The sequence below is a fragment of the Lemur catta genome, chromosome 2 (genome assembly GCF_020740605.2).
Source record: "Lemur catta isolate mLemCat1 chromosome 2, mLemCat1.pri, whole genome shotgun sequence".
NCBI classification, from domain to species: domain Eukaryota; kingdom Metazoa; phylum Chordata; class Mammalia; order Primates; family Lemuridae; genus Lemur; species Lemur catta.
Window position 1 is genome coordinate 64,813,478 of NC_059129.1, and position 18,847 is coordinate 64,832,324.

An 18,847-nucleotide genomic window follows, 5' to 3' on the forward strand; every position below is an offset into this window, starting at 1 on the left:
TCTAGACAAATGTTACGCATTATATTGGCAAAAGGAAATGCCTTTAAAAATTATTTAACATTGAATGGTACCTTCACTTATGTTCTTAACATATGATTGCATGGCTTATACAAAGATATATCTGGTTTGAATTTGACCCTTATTCTTTGAAGCAGAGTTCTTATCTACAGATTGAAGAATAAAAGCTTGAAATTGCTTTCACGCTTATTTAATCACATGTGAGTGTTTTTTTAAGTGTCAAAAAGGAATTTAGATTATAAATGAATTCATTTGTTCTACCAATGGCTGTGGTCAAGCGTAGGAAACTTTGTGACAAGCGTGGGAAACTCTGATCTACATTTTTATGATGCAATCAGAATGATTAATTTGGGGAAAGATCAAAGTAAAGATGTACTTCAAGTTAAAATATTTAATCAATTTTTTAAGTCAATATTTATCATATTGCTACAGAACACAAATTATGTTAAGGCGAACTGAGATTTTTGATTCTCTTTTCAATCAAGTTTATTAAACGACGGGTATCTCCATGGCATTTTGGAAAATGTGTGGGTTATCAAACTTTGTTTTAAAGATTGGCTTTGCTGGATATTAATAGTGTGACATTATTTCCTCTTCTGTAAAATGAGGTTAATTGTACTTCTTTTGCATCCTTATTGAAAGGATTACAGATGGTTCATGTAAGTTTTTACATGAAAATTCTAGTACTTTGCTTGGCATGTATGCTCAAAAAAAACCCCAAAAGATTACACTATTATTATTGTTATTAATGCTATACCCTCATATCAATCATAAATCATGTCATCAGTTTTATAAACTACCATGCAATCGGATATTTCAATCATTTACTATATGATTTTTTTTTGCAGTAAAAATTAAACTTTCCCATGGAAGCTTCAAGCACAGCAAATGGATGAGTTTTTAGTAACAGAATCGTTGATACTGATACTTGATACTCAGCCAACTCAGATTACTGATCATTGTTCTCTATTCCCTTTAGAAACAAAACAAGACAAAACAGCCCTACAAACTTCTATATTACATAAACTGAGACATAGCAATAGAGAGAGAATGCTATAGTCAAGGAGTTACACTTTTTAAAATTTAATTTTTTATTGATATGTAATAGATGTATATATTTTCAGGATACAAAAGAATAATTGGATACATTCATATAAAGATCAAATCAATATAATTGGGATATCCATCACCTTAAATATTTGTCTTTTCTTTTTGTTAGAAACATTTGAGTTATTCTCTTCTAGTTATTTTGAAATGTATAATAGATTATTGTAAACTGCAGTCATCCTACCAATCTACCAAACACTAAGGCTTATTTCTTCTATCTAAGTGTATATTTGTATCTATTAATCAACCTTAAAGAGTTAATTTTTAAAGGGCATTTGTAGTTCTCACAATATTAGCCTATTTTTAAGTGAAGAATTAAAGGAACAAGAGTAATATTTTAATAATTTAGTTTAAAAAATCATTTCCTTTCTACCTTTCATATGTCATTTCATGCCAACTTTATTTAAAAACTGTTAGTAGTTCAATTGTTATTAAGCTGAATGACTATAGGTCCATTAATACTATATAGTGAAAGTGAAAATTATCTAAATAGTACAAATAAGACCTCGAAGCACTATTTGGCTTCTTAAGTGGCATCAAATTGATTCTGATTCAATAATACTTGATTGTAGTAAAACTTCTTGTTGGACAAATATTAGCAAGCACAAAGACTTTCTTACTCATTAGTTTTATTATTACTACTTAAAATACTTTGTTTAGTGCCCAAGCTAGCTATCTTTGGTGTTTAATGAGGTCCCAGTTGTTATACGATCATCAGTGTACCAAGAGTTATAGTATCATCTTGAAAGAATGTATGGAGCATGCATAGAGATAACTTCAAAATACACTTAGATAGACTGCACTATAATTTAAAACCTTAATTTGCCATGCAAGTTTGTATCACTTGCATGAGGTCGATGTTGGGAATGTTTGCCAACTTTGGGAGTTATTACTAGGACCCAGCTGGAACCCAGCATTGCTTTCTGATATCAACAAGAGAAGGCATTTTCTGACTGTGCACATTTACTAGTTAGGACCACTTGCTGAATGGTTGTCATTCTAATAAAGGTTACTAAGAGGCCACTAATTTAGAGAAATTATCATTTCTTGTTGCTGGAGAAACGTAGTATGTTCATTTTTGATTATTTTAAGAGACAGGCAAGTTATGGCTTGCCTGTAAATGACTCTGCTATGTATATGTATATAATTACCTTAACCTGATTTCAAACTCAAGTCTCCATTCTGCTAGGTGGATAAAAATAATCTCAGTCAATGCAGATTAATTTTGTTCGGGAATTTCTCCATCAACTCAAGGATTTATTTTTATCCCCTCTCTTTTTCCTGGGTTGGATTTAAGTTCTGGAGATGCAAGAAGCAGCTGGTCTTCTTACCTTTCTATGTTGTTGAGTCCACTGATACAATCTGCCTCCTGGCCAGCACTGGTTTATGTAGAAGCTACTGCACCGTCCCTACCTTCCTGCAGAGGGATTGTGTGTGTGCTACTCTCTGACATACCTGCTTCACTCTCGGCAGTGTGGGGAAACATTCTGTAGCCACTCCTGCAGGATTGCACCTGGCACAGACTAGTGTGGGGAACTCTGTGAGGTTTGCTGCCTCCCCAGGCTCCACCTGAGTCAAAGGTCCTCTTTGTGCTCCAAACCTAGCTGAGCCTTTTATTGGATAAATGACATGGTATATGGAACCCATATTCAAGGCCACACTGATATGTTAGATATTGCTGCCTCAAGCTCTCTTCTCAGCCAGGACAATCTTTACCTTGTAGATATATGTAGACAGGTAGATGGGAGTCTTTTAAATCTACTGTTTAACACATATACTTTATGTCCACAGTGCACCAGTCTTATATTACTCAACATGCAGGCTCTTGAATCTCAAAATCCCCTTTCTTGCAAACATTGTTTTTGTGCTTAAAAACAATGTTCTCCTCTCTTGTTCAGCACTGGTGTTTCTTCTGTCTTAACCCTGCCTTGAGTTAATGCATGCAAAGATCTAGTCTGAATAGTTAGAGAGTCACAGGATTATAAAACCACGGCAACAATCAAGTAATTACAAGGAACACAAAAATCATATTGATTACTGTATCGAAATAGTAACAACCTATGGTTGGGTTTTCTCTCTTTGCTTTATCAGATTGAGCCCATTGTTTGAAAGGATGCAGGAGAATAATAAGGAGGATTTCTGGATTAGAGATTTGTTCTCCCCTTGCTTTATAAAAAACAGTAACAGTTTAATAGTCAAATCAGATATGGAATGTTACTGATACATAACATTTCAGAATTTCACTCTGTAACTTTTGATCTTTGATTCTGCAGATAAAGGAATTTCAGTTGAAGCACATACACTACTAAATAATTACTTCAACAGTTTGAATTTTAGAAAAGCTATCTCAGCTGAAGAGACAGTAATTATAAAATTGACTAAATGTGAGATGTACTTTGGTTTCATTGAATAGTTTCCTTAGGAATAGCTCTCCTTCTTTACTTCAAACCTGTAGAGGTTTCTTCTGACTTTTCCTCATAAAATCTGAGCAATTCTACACAGTACTTAGAACGGGGACCTGACTGGCGCCGCAGGCTTTGCTCTTGCTCTGTGCCTTCGCAGAACTGGCCCTGGGGACCCACTGAGCTCCCGCCTTCCTCTCAGATCCTGACTGGACTTTCCCAGCTGCACGAGTTGAGGCAGCCTATTCCTTGCACCAGGAGGTGCTCCTGTCTTCACCGACATACAACCCCTTTTATTCCAGTCCACCTCGTGGCTTCCTCAGTCTCTGTCGCCACCACCCCCATCACAAAGGCGCTCCAGGCTCTCACATCCCTCCCCTATGGCACTTCTTTAAAGCTAACCTGTATTAGGGATATTTGTGCAGTAAAAACAGGACCAGACCCAGAAAGAGAAAGCTTGGAGTTTTTAGGCCTGCTTCAAATATCATACGAGGTCATTTCAATTCCCTGAGCATTAGCTCAGCCTGTGGATTTCACAACTGTCCTTGCATTGTTTTCAGTGTGAAGTCTACTGGCTACAGTTTTCAACTCCTTGGGCATCACAATGAAGTCTCAATTTCCAGTAGTGCTCAGTAGCTATTTGCTAAATCAAGTAGAAGGACAGATGAGAAACAAAACACTTATTGATCAATCCAGTGGGATAAATGGGGAAAATAATAGTAGTGTTCAGTTATTTTATTTGACTCTCATTGACAGGGGGTTGGTTACAAACTACCCTTTCCCTTCCCTTCATCTTAGCCAATGATTGTGAGTTCCTGCTCTTATATCTGTAGAGTAAAAGTGTTAATCCTCTTTCTTTGTACAATTTGCAAGAGGTAGTATATATTATAGCAGTTCATAGCAAAGAAAAGGGCTGAAGATTATGTACTAATTCACGTTTCATTTGACAAGCTTCTGAATAAACCCAGAAAGGCTCGCCAGGTAATTACCAAGCCATATCACTTTATTTCAAAGAAGATCAAAATAGCTACTTCCTTGACAACAATCTAAGCCTTTTCAGTAGTTCAACAAGTGGCATTAGGTGTTTTAGCTCACTATGATAGCTTCATCTTTTATCATGTTGATGAAATTTATCTGTTTCAAAGAAGACCAAAAAATAAGCTTACCTCCATCCTTAGCCCATCACATCTGCTATTCAATAATGTATTCTGTGCTTGTGGGTACCTGAAATAGTGAGAAAGAATAGAAAAAGAAAATTAAATGTAACTCAACAGCATTTTGTACAAGGCAAATATTTACAATTTTAATTGATGACAGACACACACTTCATAAAACTATTAGCATGCAACTCCAGCTGCAAAAACTGAACAGCAATATGCCTAAGCTGGTTAGCAGCAAAAAAGTAAACCAATCACATCGACAAAAAGCCACCATACACAAAAAAACTGTATTTAAAAGATTAACAGTTTTGGCATTCATCCCTACCATCAAGTCTTTCACTTTCTTTTTTTTTCCATCAAAATTTAGCTTACGTTTGATGTTAGCAAGAGTTGCATTACTATTATTGTTAATTTTAGTTCTGTTTATTGCCTTGAGGGTTAGATATTGTAAAATAATTTTGATGCCTCTAGTTAATGTTAATTAGTTGTTTTAATAGCCTATAGACCTATTTGTTATGTTTTTGTAGGTTTACTTTTTTAACTATCAGGAACTAAATAACTGAGAATATTTAACATTACTGGTGCATAGGCAAAATTACAGAGTTACTATTAGTGTTACCTGTTTAACGTTTAGTCATCCTTTGAGTCCTGCGACATATTTCCTTAATAATCATCAGCCATCAAGTCTGATAGTCTCAAAAGAAATATCAGCCCTCTAAACTGCCTTCAAGGGAGGTGATATTTAGCACTGAAAATTACAAATAAAGTTTTTGAGGTTGAATAGCAACAACTGGCCAGTGACACTGATGATTTGTTTGTCAAAACAAATTGTTATAAACTACGCAAATGAAGTCCACGCACTCCTTTGAGTGAAAACAATAAAGTGAATCTACGCAATGCTTACATGTTGGATGGGATATTTAATGTGCGGGGAAACTCAAAGGTTGAAGAACTAGGCATTTAGACAGTGGTAAGTGGTAATCTTACCTCTTTATACTCCATTACTCTTTCTCACGAGAGACATGCTAATGCAAACAAGTCAATCAGAATTTGTGTTTAGCAAGATAAAGCTTAGAGGATAGTTTAAAATCCATTTATTATTCTAAATCCATTTTTTTCCATTAACATGTTATACATTAGTGTTTACTAACCATGATTCATGTAACAGTTTAGTTTGTTAACTTTTAAATTATTTAACAACCATAAGTTATTAATACATTTTTAAGTATTACACAAATATCTTAAAACAGGCTTGGGTTCATTTTTGTAATTTTTAAATAGAAAACATTTTAGGCATCTCTTGAAGAAGAAATAAAGCAGGCATTTAAAGCTAGAAAACAAGTAATTCCAAATTTAGTTTTTACAAAAGTTTTCAGCTTTATTGACAAATTATGGCAAACATATTTGACAAATTGTGGTTTCCTATTTAGAGAAGCTTACACATGGAACTTTATGTGTGTTTTTTTTTCTTTTTTAACAAATACAGGTTAAAACACTGAACAAATTCAGTTAGCTACATACATACAGTAGCTGCTTGTTTTCAACCCCATTAAAACAGCATTTAAAATTAAATTTACAAACTTAATATCGAACATCTTCATCTAACTAACAGATATTAAAAGACAGGTTAAAACATCTTATCTACAACTTTATTATCAGCTAGTTCAAAAATCATATTACAGTCTTTTAGCGACCCTAAACAAAGTTTCTGCTAGTTGGTTGAGACTCAAAATCTGTTAACAGATTCATGCTCTTTCTTAAGAAAAAAAAAAAGAAAGAAAAAAGAAAAAAGAAAAAAAGATTACACACAACAATGAAAAACAACCAAGAGAGTATCACCCTACTGAAAAGCTTACAGACTATGCTTGCCAATGTCTCTTTCAGTCCGTTTTGTAAAATAATACTAGTGTCAATGTCACACCAACAGTATAGAGGGAAATACAAGAAATATACGGGAATAATCATGAGCAGTTATCCCTAGAATAGAAAAAAACAAACAAAAAAAGGACTATTACTTGTCTTGTTGCTGTTTCTGTGGAGACCACAGGCTATGAATTGTCTCTGAGGCGAGGTCCCAGGTGAGGAGGACCTTCAATATCTACCATAGGGGTGTTCCCTGTAGCCCCCTCTGGCTGACCTCGGTGGTGGTGCCTTCAAGCTGGAGCGGGTCGCGGCCCATTCTTCTGGTGCTATGAACAAGAGAAGGACAGTAACATACATATGACCACACAGTTATCAGAAATAATCACTTAAGGCACACTAGTCGACCAAGATAAAGAGAAACGGAAGATCTCAACACTGAAAGCTAAAACCTTACTACTCATCGAAAAGTGTGTGTGTATGTGTGCGTGTGTGTATACACAGCCACTTGTAATTAAACTTTAAACTTTCAGGATATTTTTCAAAGAAGAGAAAGTCAAAGTCCTTGAATAACTATACCTTTATTGTATGTTACATGTCAGTGCCACAAAATGGAGGCGTATCAGTGTAAATCGCTCCTCGTTTAGTCTTTTCATACAGAGTTCTAGAAAAAATTGGAGGCCGGGCCCGTGGCTCACGCTTGTAATCCTAGCACTCTGGGAGGCCGAGGCAGGTGGATTGTTTGAGCTCAGGATTTCGAGACCAGCCTGAGCAAGAGTGAGACCCCATCTCTACTAAAAATAGAAAGAAACTATATGGACAACTAAAAATATATATAGAAAAAGTTAGCCAGGCATGGTGACGCAAGCCTGTAGTCCCAGCTACTCGGGAGGCTGAGGCAGGAGGATTGCTTGAGCCCAGGAGTTTGAGGTTGCTGTGAGCTAGGCTGACGCCATGGCATTCTAGCCTGGGCAATAGAGTGAGACTCTGTCTCAAAAAAAAAATATATTAAAAAAAAAATATATATATAGTAGCCCAGTGGTTCTTAGCACTTGATTAACTTGAGAGTCTCCTGGGAATCTTAAACAAACAAACAAAACCAAAACTAACTGATGTCCCTTCTCTGTCCCCCAAACCAACTGATTAGAAAACTCCTCAGGTGGGATCTAGGGTTTGGTGTTTTTCAGATGCTCCTCAGATGATATTGATGTGGTCCAGGGTTGAGATGTATTGTGCTAACCTGTACTAGACAAAGTTAATGAGAGGCAAGCAGGACGGAGCTGAGAAAATTTTAAGCAGTGAAATGAGTAAAAAAAAAAAGTGAGTTTTTCCAAATAACTCAGAAAATAAAGAGGTATTAGTACCCTAGGAAGACTCCTCATTTACCTGTTAATCAGAGTTCCAGTACCCTCAATGTTTCCGAACCTAGCCAAAAACCAAGAAACAAGCAACCAAGCTTTTAAGTACTGTGGAAAAGAGCTAAAGTCTATGTCCAGAGGGGAAAAAATGTAGTCCATCTTTAAAGAAACTTAACATTTGTTTTATGGTGACATTTTATGTGATTTTGGAAACTAGATTATCTTTGTCTTATAATCAGAATTTAGTTCCTCGTGGAGAGCAGATTTCATGCATGGGTCCACAGCAGTGGTCCCCAACCTTTTTGGTACCAGGGACAGGTTTCACAGAAGACAATTTTTCCACAGCCCATGTGGGGGATGATTTTGGAATGATTCAATCACATTACATTTATTGTCCAGCCAAACCTGTCTGCTAATGATAATCTGTATTTGCAGCTGCTCCCCAGCACTAGCATCACTGCCTCAGCTCCACTTCATGTCATCAGGCATTAGATTCTCATAAGGAAGGAGTGCGTAGCCTTGAGCCCTCGCACGCGCAGTTTACAATACAGTTCCTGCTCCTATGAGACTCTAATGCCGCCACTTATCTGACAGGAGGCAGAGCTTATGCGGTGATGTGAGCGATGGGGAGCAGCTGTAAATACAGATGAAGCTTCCCACGCTAGCCTGCTGCTCACCTCCTGCCCTGAGGACTGGTTCCCAGCAGCCCACAGATCAGTACCAGGCCGCCATCTTGGGCTGTTGACTGCAGCTCTATGGGAGTTAAGAGCTGAGGTAACATAGTTTCAAGTTTTCTCAGGAAATGGAAGTCCTGGGTCCCTTCTCAGATTCTAATGTTCCTGGTAAACGTTCCAGCAAAATAGCGGAACGGCCATGAGCACAGTGACAGAAATGCCTGCCACATCCATTCCTAGATATTTCAGAATTTTAAATTGACTTAAGTCCTGGGGACTTGCCACAGAGGACCCAAGTGTTTAATAAAACTCATTGACTCGGTACATGGAATATTTTGATACAGGCATATTGGCTTTACTTGACGTTTTCTAAAGCTCTAGGGCAGTTAATTGATGAACTAAAACTTCATTTTCTGTTAGCCAACACTGGAATAGGGAGTGTCACTGTTCACCATTGTATCCCCAATGCCTGGAAAAAATGCAGTGCCCAGTTAGGGTCTAATGAAAGGCTGCATGAACAAAGGATGAATGAAGGAATAAATGTGGAAACTACAAGGTAGAAAGAACTTCCAATGACAACCTAAACAAAACAGCAGCAGTTGAGGTGAAGAAATTTGACACTTATTTTAAAAGCTCTATAGCAAAATTTTATATATTTGCTACAAAGTCAGACTTGGTACTCAAAAGGGTTAGTTATCAAAGTAGCAAAAGTGTTTCACTACTGAATTCAAGGGAACAATCACAGTGGAATCCCTTTACAAAAAAGTACAAAAACATTATGCTTCATTGTGTAAAAATGTGCTCTTTTATAATTCTCTATGTGTGAATTAATACTGTTCTCTTTCACTTTCCTCTTTGCTCAAGGCTAGGAAAATGGGAAATACTATTAGTTTACAATAACTGCAACTAGGAAGGTAAAAGTCAGCCAAAATGAATTCCTGTAGAGGCAAAATAGGTTTCAAATTTTCCAAGATTTCTAACCATTAGCAGAGGAAATCAAGGATTTATTCACTTCATATTTAATTAAGACTTAATTCAGATTTTGGTTCCATTGTTTATATGTTCTCAGTAACACTAGTCAATTGAGATCAGGAAAATTATTATTTCTATTTGTGCCAAATTTCATTCATCTGTATCTTTCCTAATATCAGAATGTTTACATACAGTCACACATTTCCAATTACCATGTAATAATACAAGCCAGTTTTTCAGATAAATTATAGTCTTTGAAATTACATTCTTTGGAGAGTACTGACTCAATGAATGTTTTTCCAATGTCACCATTTAGTGTGTCATTGAACTTTGTGTCCCTCACCAGTGATCTTTAGGCTTCTGGATTTTTTTTACTGCAAGTATCAGAGATAGAAGGGATTCTTAGGAATCCAAAGGGATTGTAGCCTGAGTTCACCATGGAACTCTGAGCATGGAAAAGACCCAAACATAAGGAGAGACAAATTATGATAAAGTCCCACGTGAGGGGGTTTCTCTGAAATATGAAGTTATAAAGGTCCAGGAGTGGACTTAGAATTTATCTGTCCTCTTTGGATGTCTAGATAAAGAAGGATTCAGCAGACAAGTGGATTTAAAATATTTTAAGACTTCCTACAAATTTTGGAGTCCTGGCCAATTGTGTCTGGTCCTGTGATATAGTCTAGGATGCCATTTTTAAAAAATCATGGCAGATAATGAAATTTAGAAGTTCTTTTTTTGTTTAATGACGAAGTAAGATGCTCTCAAATCAAGATCGTTGTCATATGAGAAGCACTAGCTAGGTTATGAATGTGAATTGAGCAAATAACAAATTACTCCACAGAGAAGATGCCAAATAATTATCAACGGAATTGAAATTACCGGAATGGGTTGCAGAATTTTGGATCTGGAAATGACAAATTAGGATATGACTCAGTGACTAGATCAAATTGTCACCATTTCTTGGCTTCCCAATTCAGATTTTAAGGTATCATATAGTATATGAAATAAATTCATGTTTATTATATGAATAATAAAGCATCACTAAATACATTTTTTTCTTTACTGAAGATCTCCTATGTGCCAGTCACTATACTATGCCCTATGTATGAGGACAGTTAAAGAGCCTTAAAAAAGATTAAAAGGGAAAATTAACATCCGATTTCATAGATTACAACACAATTATAACTGATATTTTAAGAAAATGCCAGAGAAAGTATAGAGGAGAAAACTACTAACTTTCATCATTCATTTGAACTTGGATTGAACTCTAACATTTAATCATCTCAAAGAAGGGATTTTCTGAGCAAATATACTCAGTAAGAACACAGGTGCTGTTTAACTTATCTAAGAGAATTCACTTTCTTTAAAGGCTTTCCTGTATTAATTATTTTGTATCATTTGGCCTTGTTTCTAAACTGGACTCTAAGATCTATGAGAGGAGAAACCACCTACCGTGGTAGACACATAGTAAGAACACCATAAATGTTTGTAGGGTTCATATAAATAGATGGTGCTACTAAATAAAAGAGGAATTTTAAAATCAATTATGAAAAACAAGTAAAACAGGACTATTCAGAAGCACATTGTTAGCAATTACGTTGTCACATTGCATGTATCTAATATATATCAATAATTATTTTAAAAGTTCCTCTGGTTTTTTTTTATTAACTCAGATTGGTATTTTACCCAGTGAATCAAGTTTTACAGACTGCCTAGAGTGCATCTCCATTACATGCTAATCAGCATCACTGAGGAACATTTTACTTTGATAGAAGAGTATAAATTACCCAGGTAACTCTTCTTATACCTTAAATGTTACTCTAGTGACTGCAAAAGCTTCTGCCTCTCAAATACTGTGCTCTCAGCAAAATCAGGCCTATTAAGAGGTGTGCATTTTTCTATGCGTTCTCATCTCTGCAATGGGACCAGGTACTTTGGGGAGGATTCACAGTGGGAAAGAAAAATCTGGATGATTTTTAAAGTTGCAAAAACTGTGTTCTATTATTGTTCCAGAGATACTGTAAACACCCAGGTTTTTGGGAAAAACATGAAGCATAGGAACGAAGAGCCAATTTAGGAAAAGCAGGCATTATTTAAGTACCTGGGAAGTAAACTTTAATGTTTATTTTTCAGGAAGTAGTTTTAAAATGTCACCTTCAGGGGAAATTAATTTTAGGGATCAGTTCAGAAAGCATATAGGATACCATGGAGATTACCGGGGACACAGCTATCACGTTCACACTTTGCCAGTCCTACATAGCTCTGTGTGTCAGATTTCTGAAATCTGAAAAGGAATCTCAAAAGAATGTTTTTTTAAACCCACAACAACAAAAGAGGGCAGCTCATGCTATTTATTTTTGGTACACTGTAAATCAACATGCATAAACCACAACTAAAGCAGGAAACCTAAGTTAATCTCTATTGTGACAAACTGCTAATGTTTTTGGTTTGCAAATCATGTAAGAGCATTACAACATGGTTGATTAAAATTCACCCTGGTTCTGAGCCACTCAGTTTGTTGGTCTCAGTTAAGTTTCAGATGTCTCTAAGGAATATCATTCTACTTAAAACACCTTTCAAATATATACATATGTGTTATTTTAAGGTTATATATTCCAAAAGAGTACGTTAAGTTAGATGTTTTGCTGTTGTTGTAATTCACTATAACAATGAGGAAATTATAGATCAGAAAGTTTAGTTGTTGGGAAGACACAGAATTTTTACCTATAATTGCCTTACCATCTTTCTACCACCCCTTTCATCGGAGCCTCCTTTGCCTCTTCCTTTTCTTTTTTCTTCATTTTTATTTTTTTTGCCTAGAAAACAGGACTTAATTTATTTTATTCCCCTAGGATTATATAATAATTAGTGATTCTAACAACAATTAATTAGCCATATGAGTAAGGGTGTAGTTTTAATTTTGTTAACAAGAATGTGGGCTGCTTAAACTAAATGTGTTAAGGTGCAAACCTAGGTGTTGTTCATTCATGCAAAGTGGAAGGCAGGGTTATCTGCTGTGCTCTAAGCATTTTAAAATATTAATGTCATTTTGGAATGGAATGGCTCAACCATTTCATCTGCACGATTTGCATTCCCTCTATTTGTAATTGCAGAGTTTATTGTTTTAAGATGCAGAGGGGAAGAGAATAGTACCAAAGGAGAAGGATGGATGGCCAGCACCTAATTTCACAGATGAAAAATACACATGGTGCATTATATTCCAAGAAGAAGTGTGGTTAACTTTCAGTTCACTATCATTTATGCTTTCAGGAAATTCAGTCAGCTTCTGGGAAGCATTTACAGCCTCTGTCACTTTTTCAAATTTTTAATGAGATAGTCTCTGTCAGAAAAAACTATCACTTGGGATGATCCATTTAGAGAGTAACAAAGGGCATGGGCCTTCAAGGCATTCTTTTCTCTACTAGAATCTTATGATACCCATGGCAGGCACTTGTAATTACTTATTGAATAAATTTATTATATTTAAATATTTTACATCTTCATTTTAGACCTTTAAATAGGCCACAGGCTTCCCTCAGACGGATGCCTTCAGTTCAAATGGCAGTCCCAGAAGTCCTGCAGCCAGCCCTGCATTGGAATTCTGATTCTGCCTCTTGCTTGCTGCAAGCCCCCTTTGGTAATCCTAGGGCCATTTTTTCTTAACTTTTCTCTACTTTATCCTTTTCCTTGTTTAATACATCCAGTTTACTTCATGTACATACCTAATCTCCATATCATAACCTGGTTTCACAATTTTATCATCTGGGTCTAAGCTTAGTTCATTTGAATTACCACTAGTTCAAATTGTGAGCTCTAGGAGGGTTAAAAAAAATGCCCAACAAACTTCAGGCTGAGCCAAGAGCAGCATTCCAGGTAGTTCAGCTTTCACTGGGTGGTTTTTACAAGCTTCTGTGTTCCCAGATGAGGCCACCATGGTTTGGGATTTTAGGAAGAATCACTGTAATTCAAGCTCCTCGGTGGTGGTGGTATTTTTATATGGCCTACTCTGTTTTAGCCTCTATCCTATACATTATTGTATTTGATAAATTGACTCAATCTGTATCATTTTATTTCTAATTACCATCCATTAATAGCTGATACATTCTCTATATCATTAAAACTTAAACTTTTATTTTATTCTTGATTCTGCTGTATAGTATCTTGCAGATGTAGAATAATATGGGCCAGTGATTCTGAATATTTTCAAACAAGTATGTATCTATCTTCTTGCTTTGGAGTTAAGATCTCATCTACGTAAAAAGGAGACAAAGAAGCCAGTTAGAGAAAGGATTTCCAAAATGGAAGGTACAGAAAAAAATGGTGAATGATAATTGGACACAATGTAGAAGGTTGTCTGAGTAGCATCTAAAAAATACTTTCATTACCGTCAAATAAAATCCTGAATCATTCAAAAGCCTGCACAATGCAGCCATAGGCTTTTTGAAATGTACATGCGGACTTCATAATATAAAAAATAATAAAAGGGAGAATAAAAATGGTGATATAAAGTAATATGGTATAATTCTCTTTTCAAAGAATTCCACGACTTTCTTTAATTCAGTGAAGAAGGTAGGCTTGATGACATAGCCTCATAGAATAGAGACAAAATTTGTCATTAACCTGCTTGATTATCTCACTCCCCTTCCATCCATCATTTCTATTCCTGAGAACAGAAATGAGCTCAGTGTGTATTCTCCAACCAACACTAAGTAATGGCCATTAGAAATAATCAGGCCTTAAGCTCTGCAAAATGTTATTCTTGCTGAATGACCTGCTCTAACTGCCTCTGCTTTTGCCCCAATGTGTTTCTTGCCTGCTTCCCCAGGTTGATAAATGGCTCTCACCACTTGCATATAATAAAGATTTCAGCTAGTCTTTGTCCCTGGTTACTGGAAGGTAATCTCTAAATCCTAAAATTTCCCAGGCGATTGGAATGTCTTTGTTATTCATGGAGGGCCCCTTCAACCACCTGATAGTTTATGTAACGAGATGACCCAAGGTGGGGGCTGGTCATGCCAGAAAGACCAACAATAAGATTAGAAGATTTAGGCTTGGCCTTTGAGATATCAGCCCAGCCTGAGGAGGGAAGTGATATTGAAATGATTCAATCAATCATGTCTACCTAATGAAAACACAATGAAACCTCTAGACACTGAGGCTTGTGTGAGCTTCCCTGGTTGGCTGGGAGGATAATGTGACCCAGCAGATGTTGGAAACTTCATGTTTGGGACCCCCCAGACTTTGCCTTTTCTCTACCTGTCTCTCCCTTTGGCTGGTTCTGATGTGTACCCTTTGCTATAATAGCACCGTAATTGTAAGTACAGCATTCCCTTAGTCCTGTGAGTTGTTCTGGCAAATTATCAAACCTGAGAAGGTAGCCAGCTGGTCAGAAGTGAGAGTGGCCTGGACTCCCCCAAATTTATGACTGGTGCATGAAGTGAGAGTGATTTTGGGGAAAAATGTGCCCTTAACTTGTTAAGTTGGCCTAACTATGGGTGCCTCCCTATCTCTTTGCTTGTCCTCTCCAATCTCGTTAACAGCCTGAATCTTAGCCCTTTGACTGAAGCTATCTGTGCCAGAACTTCTGACGCCTAAAGCCTCCTGGAGTACCTGTCTATTGCCTGCAGCTGCACTGCCCTGAGCATGAGGGAGCTTCTCCTCTGATCTTCCTGGACAATCACAGGCTACAGAGAGACTGACCTAACTATTCTAGTTGTTTTTAGTTTGTTTGTTTTCTGGCACATCTTGTTACCAACTGAATTAAAGGTTTCACAAGGTACCAGTACAGTTAAGTCATTTGTTGAATACAAAAAGGCATTGGATATAAGTCATCAATAATTATAATTACATTTTCAACTGTCATAGTTTTTCAGCAGTCCATATATATGTGCGTGTGTACACACACACATACACACACACATGTATATTCCTACTGAGTCATTCAATAAATTATGGCATTTTGATAAATGAAGTCTAGCACATTTATTTCAGAAAAATGTATCATATTCTTTTTTTTCTCTAACCCATGCCCTCTTTTAAAAAACATAGAAGTCTCTTCAAACTATGGAAATTCTATAAAAATGCCTTAAGGTGGCACATCCCCTGAATATATTTTTTCTTAGCTGGTGTACTTCCATGTTGGCAAGAAAATTTTTCCCAGCTTTTTATTTTGTATTCTGTGCTTTGTGTTTTAAAAGTAGTTCATTTTTTTCTATATTCCAAATATGAATCTATCTCATATTAATTATACTTTTTTGTACGTAATCTGTTCACCCCCAAGATTCAGACAATAATCACTCAACTCTCTTCTCCCTCTTAGTTAAAATGATTGAGCCATTTACTCAGCAGAAAAAAAAATGATTAAAAAAAAAAAAAAACCTTTCCTATGTCTTGTTTTATTGTCTCAGCAAGGGTGGTGTTAGATGCACATGGACTATAATTTTTTGTGGACTCTGTCTGTTGGGGAATTTTAGAGAACATAAAGGTTCAGATTTAACTGTTCAACACAAAATTGTACAAAAAGGAAGCAAATTATATTTTGCACTACTTAAGCTTGTAGTTTTTTCTAAGTGGATTTATTGCTTCCAAAATACTCAGTGTTATAAAAGTGGCCTGTGCATAAATTATGTGTTACCTTTAAAAATGTCAATGACTGGCATACAATTGACTATTGAACTTTTCAGTAGTCATGAGAAGCAAATACTGACAGGGAAAAGTGGGTTTCAAGAATAATTTTGTCTTATTATTGTGACGAAAATTTTAAAGATAATTACCAAAGGATGGCTATTACATATTAAGATCATAAGCTACTTTTTATTGTAATCCCATGTATGTGTCTACCTAAAACTTATTCTCAATGCTAACTTACAGCGGAACCACCCAGGAAACTTTTCAATAATCCTGATGGCCAGTTCTCGTCTCCAGATTGTGAGAGAGCTGATCTGCGGTGGAAACTGGACAGTGGTATTTTTTTCAGAGCTCACCACGTGATTCTAAAAATGTGTAGTCAAGGTTAATAATTGCTAAAATACATAAAAATAAGTTTTAATTTTGCCTAAAATTATTGACTTAAGGAGTGCATACTTTAAAACAAAATCCAAATTGTAAATACATTTGACCTAAAATTAGCAATATAAGCAGTGAAGTAGTGGTGTACTGCTCTTTTGATTGTTTCTTGTCTAGGCAACATGATCTTCATCTATTATTGACACTAATTGAATCAGATATCCATCTAATTGCAACCTCTGAAATAGTAAAAAAGAGAAAGCTACTTTTAAAATTAATTTTACAACTGAATTTTAAAATACTTTAGAAGTCCAGTTTCACTAGGACATCTTACTTTCCACTTAAAGTTGAAAAATCTACAATAAAAATTAAAGCACCGTGATTTTTTTCTCCATAACTTATTGTATAACAATTTCAATATTAATAAGTATCAAGAAAAATAAATTATTTACATACATTATTTTTAAATGACTATTAAATTCTTGCCAACATTAATATAACTCATTTCCATTTGTAAAATCAATTTTCCCAAATTTATGTTTCTCTTTACTATTAAAAATAGATAGTCTTTGTTCTTGAATCATCACATGGCTGGCAAGAATGCCAATTGGCTTCATTTTCCTTTGCTGTTTTCACAGATTAATCAATGCAAGGCTTATTTTCACACTGGGATAATAATCATTCCAGCTCCTCGACACAAAATGAATATGTTCGTGTTCTGCAATTGACTTGAAGTGAGGCACTCAAATGCCCTAAAATATGGCACAAAAATTCTTTTCGCTTTCATTCATTTCAAGACAGTGTATTAATATTATCCTCCTTGCTTCCACACAGCTGTCATCTAAAATGCCGCTAAAGAATGGGTGCACAATTAGCTCTTCAGTTCATACATTAAATACATTTTAATAAATAGGTCTGTTCTCTGGGAAGAGAATATTGCTGTCCATTCTTAGTTGTCTGTCTCAGAGAGAATTTAGAAGGTGTTTCTTATGTGAAGCATTGCTTAGCTAAGGTAATGTATGCACTGTATTTAAAATGCATTCTTATTGAATTATGAGCTATTCAGACTCATCCAAAACCAGTATTGTGCCTCTGACAAATTAGGAAATATTTTAAAAATGCAGAAACTAATTTGGAATTCCTGTAAGTCAAATATTTATGCTCCCAAAATAAATTCAAATCATTGGAAATGTAATATTAAATATTAATTTAATAATAAATTTAATACAAATTAAATATTTAATACAAGCACATTAAATATTGAATAATATTTATAATAAATAAGATAATTATATTTTGATAATATTAATTTATAATTTTAATATTTACATTTATATTTACATTGTTGCCAGAAAAATAGTTTTAATATTCAACATTAAATTGTCTGCAAATATCTTGAATAATTTAGTTGTGATGAAACCTAAAAGGATACATGATTTTCTCAAAGTCAACAGATCTGTTAATTGAATGATGAAATATGGGCCCAAAAGAGACAAACAGAATTTTAATTTGGTGATGCAAAAAGCATAACGTATGAAAATTCAAAGTTGCATTGAAGGATCGGATTTTTATTTCCTCTGGCTTATTTCAAACCATTTCCAGAGGAAGCCTAAGTGAGAGAGTACAGATTCCATGTTTGAGTCTTTGGAATGCAGGATGCTGCTATTCTGGAGAGCCTGCCTGCTTCCTCACCCAGTGCCTTCACCTGCCCCCACGGTTCTTTCTGCCAATGCGAGCAGGAGAGCAAGATGCCTGGGACAACTGACTGTGAGTCTCCTTACACAACTGTCCAAGTCTGGGGAGTTGCCGGGAAACAGAATGGAGGCTATTCATTTTGTAAAAATGCAGAGATTCCACTGGGATTTAGTATCTGTATTCATGATACAACTAAAGTGTAGCAGAGGAGTTACTGATTCAGGATTTGTTCAGGAAGTGAACAAATAAGTGGAGATACAAGATTTATATTTTGGAATAATCATTACTGATTTAAAAGATTGTGCACAGTTCATTAAAGATAAGCCATATATGGATATGAATTAATTTGTGAGGTATAGAAAATCAATGAAAAAACATCAATTGATATTTGACTTGAGTGGATCTTTAAATCACTGCTCCACATGTACATTTATATTTTATCATCTGCCCATTTGGGTATCATAGGATGAGCAACCTATCACCAAGTACCTAATACCTAATATCCTGCTACACAATACTTAATACCAAAACCTGAGTGCACACAATACATATTAATTTAATTGAGCTTCAAGTTTACAATACTAAGTTCTTACAAT

The 18,847-nt window shown here is 35.5% G+C and overlaps 1 protein-coding gene across 1 annotated transcript in view; it reads right to left on the reverse strand.

The window, feature by feature from the left end:
• Positions 1-5,765: 5,765 nt before the first annotated feature.
• The window catches only part of KHDRBS2 (KH RNA binding domain containing, signal transduction associated 2), a 511,795-nt gene continuing 498,713 nt past the window's right edge, over positions 5,766-18,847 (reverse strand). Inside the window, exon 9 of the mRNA XM_045542235.1 lies at positions 5,766-6,876. Within this exon, the coding sequence (XP_045398191.1) occupies positions 6,779-6,876 (98 nt within the window). The 3' untranslated portion in view covers positions 5,766-6,778. The remainder of the gene's footprint in view (positions 6,877-18,847) is intronic.